A 14,933-nucleotide genomic window follows, 5' to 3' on the forward strand; every position below is an offset into this window, starting at 1 on the left:
CAGGTCTCCTTGGATTATGTAAAGATTTAAAGCGGAGGTTCACCCTAAAAACAAGTATATATCATTCCATCCAGCATACTGCCGACATGTACAGTATGCCGTTTTTTTTTTTTCCGCTGTACATACCGGCGTATAGCTATTTTCCCCACCGGCTTCTGGGTAGTGGATCCCGCAGGAGTGGGCATTCCTATTCAGAGACTAAGTGATTGACGTGATGACAAAAGCTTCCCTCCGGCGCATAATGCGCGTCACCAGTTTTCGAAAGAAGCCGAACGTCGGTGCGCAGGCGCCGTATAGAGCCGACTCACAGTTCGGCTTCTTTCGGGAAAATGGTGACGCGCTTAAAATTGTGACAAAACTACAACTTCAAAAAACTCACTATGCCTATTATTTAAATTTTAAATACATTGGACTGCCTACTTTCCAAAAAAGGCTCTGTTGGTATCTGTACTTTCCTGCCCTTTTAGAGGATAATTTTTGGTTATAAAAAAAAAAAAGCATACTGTACATGTCGGCAGTATGCTGGATGGAATGGTATATACTTGTTTTTAGGGTGAACCTCCGCTTTAAGTAGAAAGTACAGACAGGGTACTTCCATATGCAATTCTGTATTATTAACCACTTAAGCCCCGGACCATATTGCTGGTTAAAGACCAGAGCAGGGCACTTTTTCGGCACTGCGTCGCTTTAACTGACAATTGCACGGTCTTGCGACGTGGCTCCCAAACAAAATTGGCGTCCTTTTTTTCCCACAAATAGAGCTTTCTTTTGGTGGTATTTGATCACCTCTGCGGTTTTTAGTTTTTGCGCTATAAACAAAAATAGAGCGACAATTTTGAAAAATAATAATATTTTTTACCATAATAAATATCCCCCAAAAATATATATAACAATTTTTTTCCTCAGTTTAGGACGTATTCTTCTACATTTTTTTTTTTTTTTTTCCAAAAAATAACACGCAATAAGCGTTTATTGATTGGTTTGCCCAAAAAGTTATAGCGTTTACTAAATAGGGGGTAGTTTTATGGCATTTTTAATAATATTTTTTTTTTTACTAGTAATGGCGGCGATCAGCGATTTTTTTTCGGTACTGCGACATTATGGCGGACACTTGACACATTTTTGGGACCATTGGCATTTTTATAGCGATCAGTGCTATAAAAATGCATTGATTACTATAAAAATGCCACTGGCAGGGAAGGGGTTAACACTAGGGGGCGGGGAAGGGGTTAATTATGTTCCCTGGGTGTGTTCTAACTGTAGGGGGGGATTGGACTCACTAGGGGAAATGACTGATCACACATTGTATGAACAGACGGTCAGGCATTTCTCCCCTGACAGGACCGGGAGCTGTGTGTTTCACACAGCTCCCGGTCCCCGCTCTGTAACGAGCGATCGCGGGTGCCCGGCGGTGATTGCGACCGTCGGGCATGCGCGCTGGAGTCAGGAGCGAGCGGGGGGCGCGCGCCCCTAGTGGCTGCTTCTAGAGCTGACGTTATACTACGTGCTCTCGCACAGGAGAGCCGACCTGTCGCCGTAGAACTGCGGCGGCTGGTCGGCATGTAGTTAAACCCCATTAAATTACACTTAGAAGAGATAAATATAAAAAAGACGTATGTGAAAACACATCTGGCTCACCACCTCGATAGGTGTGACTCGGGTAAAACATCACAAAGCTCTACTCCTCCCCTAGACGCATGTCGCCACGTGATAGGCTTTATTAGTGCTCCGCTACACTGAATTTTATTTACAATTAATAATGATCAGGGACACTAACTGGCGTGGTGGTAATCAGGGACACTGACCTGTGACAGTATGTAATAAATGTGTGCAGTCTCATCTCCACCAACTCATTGATGAAGGCATACATCCAGAGAAACCTTAGTACTACTAATAAATCTGTATACAAAAAGGATACAATGATCAATGGCTTGTCAAAAAGAACATATCCATGGACATGTTTTAAGGCTTTTGCTGCTGCATCTTCATTAGGAAAGCCAACAAAAGCTTGCCCCTTCATCCTCCCTTCTTTCATCAAACGAATATCAAACCTATGTTAGGTGGGAAAAAAAAAGACCTCAAAAACATCATCAACTTACTGGAGTACAAAAGACAAAACCTACATAATAAATTTATGAAAAAAAAAAAAGTAAAGTCACACAGACTAGCAGCATTTCAGAAAAGTAAATGTGCCCACACTGGCAGCATCCCTTTTGCTGACATCACTACTGAGAGTGCTTCTGTATCCACAGAGGGCCCAGCAGCTACACATTCAAGAGGAAATGTGTACATCAGGTAGGTAGTGGACACACAAAAGGTCCCCATCCCCCGTCTCCTTATTTACACAGAACAAGAGAAGATTTTGGATCAGTAACTAACAGAGCACAGCATTACTGTGGATTTTTTAAGTGAAAAATAAAATGTGACCTCTCTGTAATTTCCATATCTTGGGAGTACAGTGCATGACACCGGCCTCATTTTCATAGACCATGGAATACTATGCTACTACCTTTAGTAGAGACTGGACAGTTTTGCAGCAGCCAATAAGGAGACACAGAAGAGGGGGGCCCGTATCCTGTACTCCAAGATATGGAATTTACAAACAAGCTAAAATTCCTATCAACCTATAGCAGTTCTAAAAAAGGTCAGTCCACCCCCTTAACCACTTCAATACCAGGCACTTACGCACCTTCCTGCCCAAGCCAATTTTTAGCGCCGTCGAAATTTGAATGACAATTGCGCGGTCATGCTACACTGTACCCAAATGACATTTTTATAATTTTGTTCACAGAAATAGAGCTTTCTTTTGGTGGTATTTCATCACCTCAGCGATTTTTATTTTTTATGCAACTAAAAAAAAAAAAAACATAAATACGTTTTCCTCTTCAATTACAGGCACTGATATGGCGACACTGATGGGCACTCATAGGCGACACTGATGGGCACTTATAGGCGACACTAATGGGTGGGCACTGAGGGGTGGCACTGATCATCACTTTTTTATATGTTGTGCATATGTTGCCAGTCAGTGCCCACTGATTGGCATCTACTGCAAATATTTTTTAACATGTGGATGGCCACGGGGTACATACCTGGCCATCCACATGTTGCCCCCTTCCCTGGTGGCTTCCCTGGTGGTCCAGTGTGGGCATCCGCGGGGGATCAGCGTATACCCCCCCCCTCCCATCAGGAGAGCCGCTGATCAGCTCTCCTCTACTCATGTCTGAAAGACGCGAGTGAGGAAGAGCCGATCAACGGCTCTTCTTGTTTACATGGTGATCAGCCGTGATTGGACACGGCTGATCACGAGATGCGGGGTGTCAGGCTGACACCACGCATTAGCGATCGCCCCCATGGGCGCGTGGCGGCATGTTATCCTGCTGGACGTCAATAGACGTCCAGTCAGGATAACAGAACCACTTCCAGGACGTCAATTGTCTATTGACCGGGCGGGAAGTGGTTAAAGGAGTTGTAAAAGGCAGGTGGTTTATTTTAATGCATTAAGATAAAAAAACTTCTGTGTGTAGCAGCCTCCCCAGCACCCTCGTAATTACCTACCTGAGCCCCATCTCTCTCCAGCGATGTCCACGATCCCCTCAACCTTCCAGGACACTCCTACTGAGTGGCTGAGACAGAGCAGCGGCGCCATTGTCTCCCACGGCTATCAAAGGAGGGGGGCTCCGTGTCTGAATGGATACACGGAGCTCTGACTGGGCTTGGGTAAGTTGAACACTGGCTTCACAGGTTTAGCGCCTTGGCTCAATTACTGTGTTTCTGTTACGGACAGCAGCACACGCCACAGAAGGCTGGATCAAGACCTGCTCATATTGTTAATTAATGCCTCTGACCACTTAAAAAGGTGTTTGCAATTACCCACTGGTACCATAAAAAAGGCCAGAATGTCAAACAATACTCAAATCTGCATGTGTACAGTTAAGTTGGCCATAAAAAGTTTACTAAAAGCAGGTCATTTTACTACTTTGTCATACCCAATCTAGAAAATGCAACTTACATGTTCTTTTCGGTTTCAGATGAAAAGTGGATGAATTTCCCAAATATGAACTTGAGCTCCTGTTGGAAATTAAGCACAATATGTAGGTAAACGAAGCACATGACAAACACAGATCACAACCTGCATGAGGCCATTACCTTTTCAGTGACTTGTTTTGCCAAGTTTTTCACATACAGTCTGCAGTTTGGCTCTCCTGGCTCATAGCCCTTGAACACAGAAAGCTGGCGCATTTCTACAACCAGGAATAAAACAAGGTTTTTAAGACGTTACCAATTATTCCATATCAAACTTTTCATGCAACATATATTTGTGTTAGCTAACCACTTGTAGTGCAGGGTTATTTTGTCATTTTTCACATACATGTTATAAACAGCATTTTTGTTTTGCTAGAAAAATGCTTTGGAATCCTGAATGCCTATTCGGCTTAAACAACAAAATTCATTAGTCCCAACTGCAGCGGAAGGTAAGAAGCCATCAACGGATGCAGTCAGATGCACACAAATGGCCTTTATGCTTCTTGTTAGGAGAACTGCGAGATTTCCTGGCTGGGCTGGAGCCCAGTCATCACAAAGCCTCACTGCTTGTACTTGGTGTGTGTTAGCTGGGACATATGCTGCACCTTTACCCCATGTAATGAGAGAATGGAAATACACTGCTGACCACAGGAGAAAGAAATGAAAGCCCTCTCTACTTCACACCAGTTTTGATAAAGCCACAATTTTTTTTTTAGATGGCATTATAGAGAAACCTAAACCCAACTCCCAAAACTACTCTATTCTTGAACCAATGCACAATTTTTCTAGAGTGTATGTATATATTTGGGCCCTTTCACACGGGCGGACGAACAGACCGTTTTTTACAAGTCCGTTTACGGACTTGTAATGTATCACTATGGGATTGTGGACGTTAGCGGATGATGCATCCGCTAACGTCTGTAACGATCCGCCTCCGCAAAGATCCCCTTTTTCAGACGGAAGAAAACCCTATTTTTCTTCCATCTGGCGGAACGGATCGGATGAATACGGACACACGGTCCGTATTCATCCGATTCCCCATAGGGGAGAGCGGAGGAAAGACAGGGCGGTCTCTGCACAGTGTGCGGGGACCGCCCTGTCCGCCGACAGCTCAGCAGGGATTTACGAATGTTCCCCGCTGAGCCGGCAGACACACACGGGGCGGATCAATACGGATCTGCTCCGTGTGAAAGAGCCCTTTCTATCTCGTGAGGTTTTATTTATTGTATCCAACTACAAATCTTACCACGATGACTGACTGCACATAATTACTGGCAGACCTATGGGTCAAAGAAAAAAAAAAAAAACTTGCCTTCTTTTGAAATTCTTTTTTTCTCCAATTCCCTCCTGGAAATAAATTCTGTGGGCAATTCATCTTCCTCATCTTCATCATCATCACCATCACCCACCATAGATACTTGAGGGGGATAGAGCTTTCCAAATCCTGGCATCTCCTCACTTTCCTTTTCCGCTACATGTGAAACAGGAGCTGTGAAAAAAAAAATAAGTTTAATGTAATTTCTTAGATTACTGCAATAATTGCTGGGTCTACTAATATAATTGACATAAGTACAGATAAAAAGGGACAAAGTTGAAAATATTTATAGACCAGTGAATGCTGGGCACAAGCTACATTAAAGTGGAGTTCCAGTCAACTATACAACTAGGTCTTAAACTAAAGACCACCCCACCCCTCCTCATTTTTGTATATAATATATACAATATAACTCTCAGAGTGGGGTACCCAATGAAGAGGAGGAGCCAGGAGCGTCGCTGGGACGCCCCAGAAAAGAAGGATTAGGGCATGTCTGTGGAAAACAATTGGACAGAGCAGGCAAGTATGACATTTGTTTTATAAAACTGCCCTTCCTCAAGATGGCCACAGACAGAAATGCTAGGGCAGGGATCCTGAAACTACGGCCCGCCAGCTGTTGCGGAACTACACATCCCATGAGGCATTGTAAAACTCTGGCATTCACAGACATGACTAGGCATGATGGGAATTGTAGTTCCTGAACAAATGGAGGGCCATAGTTTGAAGACCCATGTGCTAGGGGGTATTTTTCAAAGAAGAAGGAGGACGAGGAGGAGGACGAGAAGGAGGACGAGAAGGACAAGGACGAGAAGGAGGACAAGGACGAGAAGGAGGACAAGGACGAGAAGGACAAGGACAAGAAGAAGAAAGCATGGAGGCACTGGTGGGATAGGTTAGTTTGTTTTGAATACGTAAAATGAATCAAACAGCGGTTTTGGTTTATGGTGCTCAGATGCAGTGTAGTTTCGCTTGGTGAATATGTATTACACTTGAAGAAAACACTTAATTTACAATTGCAAGAAATCGCTTGTTACAAACCTCTCTATTAATTCACAGATTTTATAGGGAATAGCGTGTTGTCAACGAACCTATACAAAAAGTTTTTACGGCAGGGTTTACCTGAAAGTCATCCTAGTTTGGACAGAAACCCTACACTGCCTGCAAGTGTTAAAGACTTTTTTTTAGGGTCAGTTTCATGTTACACCCTAAATATGTATGCAATAAGAAACATGGCCCAAGAGGTGAACTTTGCCTTTAACCTCTGAATAGATGTTATAACGTCTACAAAATATGGAATAGATTGATGGCATTTTTATAAAACAAAATTTTTACTAGCAATTGTGGCGATCTGTGATTTTTTTTGTGACTGCGACAATATGGCGAACACTTTTGACACTATTTTGCGACCATTGTCATTTATACAGCGATCAGTGCTATAAAAATGCACCGATTACTGTGTAAATGACACCGGCAGGGAAAGGGTCGATACACTAGGGGCCGATAAAGGGGTCAAGTGTGCCCTAGGGAGTGATTCTAACTGTGTTGGGCTACCACTGACATGACAGATAACTGCTCCCGATGACCGGGAGCAGTGGATTTCCTGTCATGTCACCATGCAGAACAGGAAACGCCTTGTTTCCATAGGCAACTCCCTATTCTGCCTCTCCGTGTCACGACCACGGCAGAGCGCACGCACCCGCTGTGTGGGAAATTACAGTGGAACATACCTGTACACCCATTTGCCCACCGCTGCCATATTGCCAACGTATATTGGCGTGCAGCGGTCAGCAAGTGGTTAACAAAGCATGTCCGAAGCCATGTTTTGAAACAAGTGTAAACTTGCCGATAAAGCATAAGACCCCTTTCAGACTGAGGTTCTTTTGCGCTAAAAATAGCGCCTGGAAAATTCTGCCAATTCATTTCAATGGAAGCTTTCACATTGGGGTGGTGTGCTGGCGGGGAGGTGCAAAAAGTCCTGCAAGCAGCATCTTTGGGGTATGTTTGGAGCGCTTTAAAAAGCACCTGAAAAACTACTGTCTGTTGAAATGTATGGGACGTGACCTTAAAATAAGCACACCGCTAACGTCACAAAAATGCCCAACGTTTAATGGGCAGTTTGAGCACCTCAGTGTAAAATGTTTTCAGTTTTTGTCATGTCTGTAGCCCTTAAGGGGATGGATCTTAACTATGCATCCACAAGCTACAGCCTTCAGTAGTAGTGCCACTGAGCGGTATTCTACACATGCTACTTGTCTATTGTGTACCAGCCTCTAGTGCTGGGATCCTCAAACTACGGCCCTCGAGCTGTTTTAGAACTACACATCCCATGAGGCATTGCAAGACTCTGACATTCACAGACATGACTAGGCATGATGGGAATTGTAGTTCCTGAACAACAGGAGGGCCGTAGTTTGAGGACCCCTGCTCTAGTGCATTACAAAATGTGAGTCTGTTGTATGAAGTTGTATAATAAGTAGTGTTTATGGTAAGCACTATGATACTCCATGTATTTTATTCCCGAGCTTCCAATTGGGATATCTCCTGAGCGTCACTGGAAGAAAACAGACTAGGAGGATCAAATCCTATCCAGATATTGCCCTTAAAAAGGGACAAGCACTTTAGACCTATTTACCATAGGTTAACATAGGAATTGAGTGGCCAATGGTGGTGGGTACACATAGAGACAGATTTACTAAACCTGGTGCAGCTGTGCATAACAAATCAGCTTCTAGGTTTTATTGTCAAAGCCTAACTGAACAGGATGAAGTTCAAAGCGGATTGGTTACACTGCACCAGAATCCCCCCCATGGTGTGAAGATCAGCTAAAAACAAGCAGGTTTAGAAGCTAGTGGATGCTAATAGACCAACACACTCACATGGACTTTTTTGTCATTTGCATATATCTTTTTTAGTTTGTTTCTTGGATTATTGATTTTTTTTGGGGAACGGTGGGCTCATATATGGAGTTTGTTATACAGTTGGACTTGTAAATTCATACAAATATATACTTGTCTGCACAGTCATATAGGAGTGTAGCGCTGGATCACTTTTTAGCACGTAGGAGTGGTACACTCCTCAATTTCAACAGCAGCACTTTACTTGATTTGTCACACTGAATACATTGGTGTGCACAAGGGTATGCGTTTGTTTATTTCGATCAAGCTTACCAGCAGCAGGTACATCTGCAGGAATGTGGAATTCCATTTTTTTAGGACCTACAATACATGGCTGTTCAAACACCTCAGACGGTAACAGTGGTGCATGTGCATGTCTGAAAAAGACAAGAAATGACATTAATTGGATCACAAACTTTGTCACACTCTAAACATACGATACATGCTTTCGGGACTCACTGGGGTGCCGCAGGCATGTCTATAAGGTCCTTAATCTTCATCTTTTTTCGAGGGCGAGATTGTTTCTTCTGACTTCGTCTCTTGGGCAGCATATCTGCTAATTCTTTTAGACGAGCAACCCTGGATATTTATAGAAAAAAAAAAAACACACACACATTATAAACAGTCAGCAAATTTGAAACATTCCTATGCAATACTAGCTACTCAAATTTTTTTTCCCAAAATGACATGAAATCATATTTCCCATCTGAACAATATTCCTATGAATGAGCAGTGCTTAACAACTTTTTTGCCATACTGTTCTGAAGTGCTAAATGAATGCAGACTTCTAAAAAGGTGTCCAATGTACTCTCACATACTTTGCAACAGGCTAGATTCCTAAAACTTTAACACAAGGATAATGTTCTTTATTTAGCCATGGAACTGTCAATTTTAAATGAATGGATTCAGTTGAAAAGAACTATCACTTTTTTCAAAAGCTGAAATTCCTGACCCTGGTGATTAAGTGTAAGCCCCTTTTCACACCAGCAGAACGATCAGGTCCGCTTGCTCGTTTTTCAGGCAGACCCGATCAGACCACCTATTGTCTATGGCGCGACAAATGTAAGCGGGTCACCCGCTGGCATCGGATACTGTCCGCTAAAAACAGACGGATGAGGATATGTTCACCATCTGTCCGGCAGACTGGATCGGAGGACAATCAGAAAGAAACGGACATGCAGTGCATTTTCATCCAACTGCCCCATAGAGGAGAGTTGGCAGGGTCCATGTCTGCTCTGCAGAGCGGAGAAAACCTGTCATCCGCCTGCTCAGCGGAGAGAGATCCACTGCTGAGCATGCAGATCTGCTTGGATGGATCCACTCAGGTGGGAATGACTATGGTCCCTGCATTGGTCTTAATGATGTCAGAGGATCTACAGGGAAAAACAGTCTGTAGGGATCAGTCTAGCAGAACGGAGAAGCTTGCAGGAGCACAAACTACTTTACCCCCCCCCCCCCCCCCCCAGACACAGTTAACCCTTGCAGTGCAGATGTAGCCCCCATCTGTGGGGTATAACTTACTTTTCCCGTAGCGCAGATTAAAAAAAAAAAAAAAAAAAAAGGGGGGAACTCAACAGTCCCAAGTGCAACACAACAGTCACAATAAAAACACAAACACACACCACAGACTTTTGTAGAAAAATTAATTGACCAGACTGCTCAAAAGACAGTCCAATTACCTGCCCAGCCTAAAGTCACCAACTAACAGCTGCTCTAGGCTAGGTAGGGCGCGTTTCACATTTTACGACAAAGATACAAGTATCAATAAGATAACAATATTGCAACCACAAGAATTTGACAACATTTTGAAAAAGGAACAATCTAACTGACCATGGTGAGGATCAGAAAACTGACAGGGCGAACAGGAAAACTACAATGCTCCCATGTCTACTTGGTACCGACACATATTCATTATTGACTTGTAGCTTATAAATCAGAATGTGGCAATGTTCTTGAATTACAGTCAAGACCTACCTCTCCTTTTCTTCATCATCCCCACTTTCATACTCTGACTCTTCTCTGCTTGACACATCCATATCATAGTCATCATCCAGCTCTGGCAATGGAGGGTTCTCAGGAAGGTCGGGTGGGACTGGTGGGTATAGTGTCGGTGCAGCAAAATGATCTGCATACTGATGCAACAGATGTGAAAAAACTACCTTAAGACAGTTCAAATGCCTATTACACTTTTCAAGTACAGAAAAACTTTATATCACAAATCATCTGCTGGCTCAAAAACAGAAAAAATGCTGCTGCTCCCACTAGAGGGAACAAAAAAAACACACACACACACACACACACACCTGTGCAAGTACTTACACATCTTCATGCACTATCAATGTCCACTGAATGGGAATCACCACGGGTTCCTACAGAAGACCTCTGCTTTACTACTAGGTCAGAACAAGGAACCAGTAAGAGACGCAGGGGACACAGGAGATGCAAACTTTTAACCATGTTGGCTTCCCAGAAAATAGTATTCCGTAGGAGATTGTTGGAATTAACAGATTTGATAGGACCACTTCAAAATATCTATATTAAACATATATGCATGCATACACACACATATTACCTCACATAAGTGAGTACACTCCTCACATTTCTGCACTATTTTATCTTTTCATGCAACACTGAAGAAATTACACGTTGCTACAATGTGAAGTAGTGAGTGCACAGCTTGTATAACAGTGTACATTTGCCGTCCTCACAAAATAACTCAAAACAGCCATTAATATCTAAACCAAAAGCAACAAAAGCGAGTACACAACCAAATGAAAATGTCCAAATTGGGCGCAATTAGCCATTTTCCCTCCCCAGTGTCATAGTGACTTGTTAGTGTTTCAAGGTCTCAGGTGTGAATGAGAAGCAGGTGTGTTAAATGTGGCGTTCTCGATCTCACGATCTCATAATGGTCACTGGAAGTTCAACATGGCACCTGATGGCAAAGAAAGAATTGTGGCTCTACATAAAGCTGGCATAGGCCAGTGATGGCGAACCTTGGCACCCCAGATGTTTTGGAACTACATTTCAAATGATGCTCATGCACTCTGCAGTGTAGTTGAGAATCATGGGAAATGTAGTTCCAAAACATACTGACACTGAGCTGCAGCATGGTGGCCAAGACCATACAGCGGCTTAACAGGACAGGTTCCACTCAGAACAGGCCTAGCCATGTTTGACAAAAGAAGTGGAGTGCACATCATATCCAGAGGTTGTCTTTGGGAAATAGACGTATGAGTGCTGCCAGCATTGCTGCAGAGGTTGAAGGGGTGGGGGTGGGGTCAACCTGTCCATACTCAGACCATACACTGCATTAAATTGATCTGCATAGCTGTCATCCCAGAAGGAAGCCTCTTCTAAAGATGATGCACAAGAAAGCCAGCAAAAAGCTTGCTGAAGACAAGCAGACTAAGGACATGGATTACTGGAACCATGTCCTGTGGTCTGATGAGACCAAGATGAACTTTTTTCGTTCAGATGGTGTTAAGCGTGTGTGGTGGCAACCAGGTGAGGAGTACAAAGACAAGTGTTTCTTGCCTACAGTCAAGCATGGTGGTGGGGGTGTCATGGTCTGGGGCTGCATGAGTGCTGCTGGCACTGGGAAGCTACAGTTCATTGAGGGTACCATAAATGCCAACATGTACTGTAACATACTGAAACAGAGAATGATCCCCTCCTTTGGGAGACTGGGCTGCAGGGCAGTATTCTAACATAACGACCCCAAAAAGCTCTCAAAGACGACCACTGCCTTGCTAAAGAAGCTGAGGGTAAAGGTGATGTACAGGCCAAGCATGTCCCCAGACCTAAACCCTATTGAGCATCTGTGGGCATCCTTAAATGGAAGGTGGAGAAGTGCAAGGTCTCTAACATCCACCAGCTCCATATCGTCATTATGGAGGCGTGGAAGAGGACTCCAGAGGCAACCTGTGAAGCTCTGGTGAACTCCATGTCCAGGCAATGCTGGAAAATAATGGTGGCCACACAAAATATTGACACTTTGGGCCCAATTTGAACATTTTCACTTAGGGGTGTACTCACTTTTGCTGCCAGCGGTTTAGACATTAATGGCAGTGTGTCGAGTTATTTTGAGGGGACAGCAAATTTACACTGTTATACAAGCTGTACACTTACTACCTTACATTGTAGCAAAGTTACATTTCTCCAGTGTTGTCACATGAAAAGATGTAATAAAATATTTACAAAAATGTGAAGGGTGTGGGTGTGTGGGTGTGTGTGTGTGTGTGTGTGTGTGTGTAGTCGGGTTTAAAAAAAAAACACACGTCCATCTAGTTCAACCAATAAGGACCCATTCACACTGGGGCGGTTTGCAGGCGCTATTGCGCTAAAAATAGCGCCTGCAAACTGACCTGAAACAGCAGCTGCTGTTTTTCCAATGTGAAAGCCCTTTTTCGGCCGCAACCGAATATGCCACAATTCCGACGGTAAAAATACTTTACTGCCACCGCACCTCTCGCCCCAGTGTGAAAGGGGCCTGGGGGGGGGGGGGGGGGGAGTGTGGGATTTCATATACACAATCCTATACCCACAGCTGATCCAGAGGAAGGCAAAAAAAACGCCAGCAAAGCATGAACCAATTAGCACCAGCAGGGGAAAAAAATTACTTCTGGATCCCAAGAGAGTCAATCGTACATTCCCTGGTTCAACTTTACCTATACAATGTTAGTATCCAGTTGTAATATGTATATGTAGGAAAGAGTCCAAGCCTTTAAGGCTCTTGAGGGAATCTATTCAAATTTTCACAGCTCTTACTGTGAAGAAACTTTTCCATATTTGGAGATTAAATCTCTTTTCCTCTAGATGTAAAGAGCGCCCCCTTGTCCTCTGATGACCTTAAAGTGAATAACACCATGTTCACTATATGGACCACTTAGGTATTTAAAGATGTTGATCATATCCCCCCCCCCCCGGCCCCCCAGTTCTTCTAATCTTTCCTCATAGCTGAGCTCCTCCATGCCTCTTATCAGGTTGGTTGCCCTTCTCTGCACTTTCTCCAGTTCCCCAATATAATTTATGTAAACTGGGGCCCAAAACTGAACTACATTTTCCAGAAAAGGTCTTACTAATGATTTGTACAGGGGCAAAATGATATCTCGGTCTCTGGAGTCCATACCTCTCTTAATACAAGAAAGGACTTTGCTCGCTTAGCAAACCACAGCTTGGCATTTCATGTTATTTTGAAGCTTATGATCTACCAAAACTCCAGATCCTTCACCATTGATTCCCCCAGTTGTACGCCCCCTAGTATGTATGATGCATGTAAATTCTTAGTCCCCAAGTGCATAACTTTACATTTTTCAACAATTAACTGAATCTGCGACAGTTGCTCATTTAAAGCGGGGGTTCACCCTTAAAAAAAAAAAAAAAAAAAAAAAAAATTGTCTACCATGCAATCCAGCATACTAACGTGAGCTACAGTATGCCTTTATTTTAATTTTTTTAGCTGTACTCACAGTTTAATCTGTTAGTTAAGTTTCAGACTCCCCGTGGGGAGTAGGCGATCCTATGAAGAGGGGAACATGGTTGACGGCCGGCTATGGCGCGTCACGCTTCCCGAAAATAGCCGAAACTTGGCTCTTCACGGCGCCTGCGCAGTCAGCTCCTAGTCTGTATAGCGCCGTGAAGAGGCGAGTCCTACTCCTGCTATTTTCGGGAAGCGTGACGCGCCATAGCCGGCAATCATGTTCCCCTCTTCATAGGAATGCCTACTCCCCGCGGAGTCGGAAACAAAACTAATCGATTAAACTGTGAGTACAGTGCAAAAAATAAAAATAAAGGCATACTGTAGCTGACGCTAGTATGCTGAATGGCATGGTAAAAAGTTGTATTTTAGGGTGAACCCACGCTTTAAACAGTGCACAGTCAGAGGTCAGCTTGTAAATTGGAGACATCCTGTAAGGATGTTCTACTCCATAGCTTGGTGTCATCTGCAAAGACTGGAATGGTTCCAATTCCAGACCCAATATCATTTATAAATATATTAAAAAGTAAGGGCCAACACTGACCTTGGGGTACCACCACTAAACCTTAAACCAAAGTATGGATTAACCATTACTCTCTGAATTCTATCTTTTAGCCAGTTGTGTTTCATTATCCGTGTGGGAAACTGAGTCAAATACATACATACTGTTTTAAAGTGGATGTAAACCCACTCTCATCCTTTCTAAACTACTGCCATAGTAGTTATCTATAAGGATATACATGCCTCCTGCATGTATCCTTGCCTGTCAAATGTCTCCGCTCTGTCTGTTATGAGACCTGAAAAACTGCAGATTCTGGGGGCATGTCAACATGCATTTTCTTCTGTGTATTTCTTACACTAGACTTCTGCTATAATCACTAACATCCAGTCAAAATCCAGAAAAGTCACCACATGACTTCAGCATGCCCAATCATGCTGGGGTGTGGAGCAGCCAATCCTGGAAGAGCTGGAGGAGGGGATCTGAAGTACACAGAATGTCTGTCTTAGGCTCCTGCATGAGATATATAAATCACCTGTCACTCACAGCAAGGAGGAGAAACAGACTCCTATTTCTGGGTCTGTTTTTTTCTCACTGAAAAAAAAAAAAAAAAAAAAAAAAAAAAAAAAAAAAAAGAGGATTGCTTAGAGCTGGATTAACTCTTTGTGGTAAGACTGGGCACAGATGACATGAAATCTTATACCGTAAAAGGTGCAAGCC

At 43.4% G+C, this 14,933-nt stretch overlaps 1 protein-coding gene across 4 annotated transcripts in view; it reads right to left on the bottom strand.

Moving 5' to 3' along the window:
- Positions 1-14,933, bottom strand: part of RNPC3 (RNA binding region (RNP1, RRM) containing 3) — a 51,781-nt gene that overhangs the window by 12,189 nt on the left and 24,659 nt on the right. For all 4 annotated transcript variants that reach the window (XR_005750605.1, XM_040359913.1, XM_040359910.1 and 1 more), the window contains exons 7-13: positions 10,210-10,367; positions 8,695-8,814; positions 8,509-8,612; positions 5,339-5,515; positions 4,150-4,244; positions 4,013-4,071; positions 1,919-2,051 (exon numbers count right to left, since the gene is read on the bottom strand). Coding sequence is in view for 3 of the 4 variants with exons in the window: in XM_040359913.1 (XP_040215847.1) it covers positions 1,919-2,051; positions 4,013-4,071; positions 4,150-4,244; positions 5,339-5,515; positions 8,509-8,612; positions 8,695-8,814; positions 10,210-10,367 (846 nt within the window). In the remaining variant the exon portion in view is untranslated. The remainder of the gene's footprint in view (positions 1-1,918; positions 2,052-4,012; positions 4,072-4,149; positions 4,245-5,338; positions 5,516-8,508; positions 8,613-8,694; positions 8,815-10,209; positions 10,368-14,933) is intronic.

This window comes from Rana temporaria, chromosome 7 (genome assembly GCF_905171775.1).
Source record: "Rana temporaria chromosome 7, aRanTem1.1, whole genome shotgun sequence".
NCBI classification, from domain to species: domain Eukaryota; kingdom Metazoa; phylum Chordata; class Amphibia; order Anura; family Ranidae; genus Rana; species Rana temporaria.